This window comes from Microtus ochrogaster, unplaced genomic scaffold (assembly GCF_000317375.1).
Source record: "Microtus ochrogaster isolate Prairie Vole_2 unplaced genomic scaffold, MicOch1.0 UNK38, whole genome shotgun sequence".
Classification (NCBI taxonomy): Eukaryota; Metazoa; Chordata; class Mammalia; order Rodentia; family Cricetidae; genus Microtus; species Microtus ochrogaster.
The window spans coordinates 2,802,735-2,804,256 of record NW_004949136.1 but is presented as its reverse complement, the minus strand read 5'-3'; the positions used below and the strand labels follow the sequence as shown (position 1 = coordinate 2,804,256).

General features: G+C 46.6%; 1 protein-coding gene across 1 annotated transcript in view; it reads right to left on the bottom strand.

Annotated features, from left to right (window-relative positions):
• The window catches only part of Cfap74 (cilia and flagella associated protein 74), a 56,441-nt gene that overhangs the window by 26,308 nt on the left and 28,611 nt on the right, over positions 1 to 1,522 (bottom strand). The window contains 1 exon segment of the mRNA XM_026790010.1: positions 1,151 to 1,338. Coding sequence (XP_026645811.1) covers positions 1,151 to 1,338 — 188 coding nt within the window.

Sequence of the window (1,522 nt, the reverse complement as noted above, 5' to 3'; positions counted from 1 at the left end):
GCCACTGCGTGCTCTCCACAGACCCTCAGTCTGCCGCAGAGGTCAGGCCCTTTTCAACAGCATTAAAAACAGGAAGAGGTTGGTAGGAGGGCTTTCCAGCTTATGTATAGGATACACAAGTCTCTACTACCCTATTCCACCTCCAAGCCCTGGAGTTTCAAAGATCCTCTCCCTGTCTAAGGCTCACAGTTCACTTGAACTGGGGCAAGAAAGGCAACCTGATCTCTCTCTGCATCTTCCTCCTCTGTTTGTGTGAACACACACCACATTTCAACTAGGGAGGATCATTGGTGTTTTCTCTAAGCTGTACGACACAGAGGAAATTGTCCCTGCTACTCTGGTCCTACCTACTCTCAACATGGGGAGGGGATACCTCGATACTAGTGCCTGGAAATTGTGGTTTAGTCTGGCTCTGGACAGATGAGAAGCCCCCCAGAACACTGGTTAGAACTGGAGGAGGATGAGCTTCCTCCTGGCTAGAAGAAGCCAAAGTTTAGCAGGGCAGGCTGACTGACCTCCCCCAAAGTTATCTCTGCCTGTTCCTCACTGGGAGCCATGGTTATGACACTGGCCGTAGGTATAATCTCTGTTTCTGAAAGACAAATAAGATTATATCAATAATCAGTCTGGGGAAAAGTCTAAGATTTTCAGATTGAATCAACTAAAAAATATATAAGACATACTTATATATTTTTTAACCACTGAGTCATCTCTCCAGTCCTGATTGTTCAGTTTTTAAAACTGTCTTTGTGTGTCATCTGCAGTTCTCCACAGCTGGTGTGAAGCAAAAACAAAACAAATAAAAAAAATATATATACACATATGTATGTCCACACACATGAATACTTATACACAGGCATGTACACCAAACACATGCAGAATTTACAAAAAAGAATATGGACTAGAGCTTGAAGTGAGGCTCACTGGTAGAGCATTTGCTCAAGGTTCTAAGTTTTATCTCCAACACCATAAAAAAGGCAGAGGGTGCGGTGGTGGGGAGCAGTTTGTCCAAGTGAGCATCTGTGAAGACTCACGCGCATGCGTGTTTCTTAGCTGAGGTGCCAGCCATTTGCTGCCCACCAATGAGCACCAAGGGCGACTGGCGTGGCCGTGGAGATCAGTCACAGCAAATGGCCGCAGGGAAACTCACCGTGGGACACTGCGAATTCTTAAACATAACCTTGAACTTAGTCTGGACCTCTCCTGGGATAACTGGGGTGAAGATAATGGGTATTTTGATGGAACTGAAGGGGCCGATTTCTCCCTCTGTTACCTGTGTAGGAAGAGTACCATGGGGTCAGAACATGGACATCATGGTTTTTCTTAGGGAATTTCTCACTAACCCTTACTCTTGCCACTGCTGCAAGGATGGGCGGTAACAGGGCCATGTCCTTGGGGTGTCCATCTGGTCACATACAGCTATTAGCTCTAAGGCTGGTCCCATTCTTGAGTGCTTACTGCTATGGAATCCCAACAGAGTGGGAGTTGGGGGGTCCACTCAAACAGTGAGCCACTGTGGGGT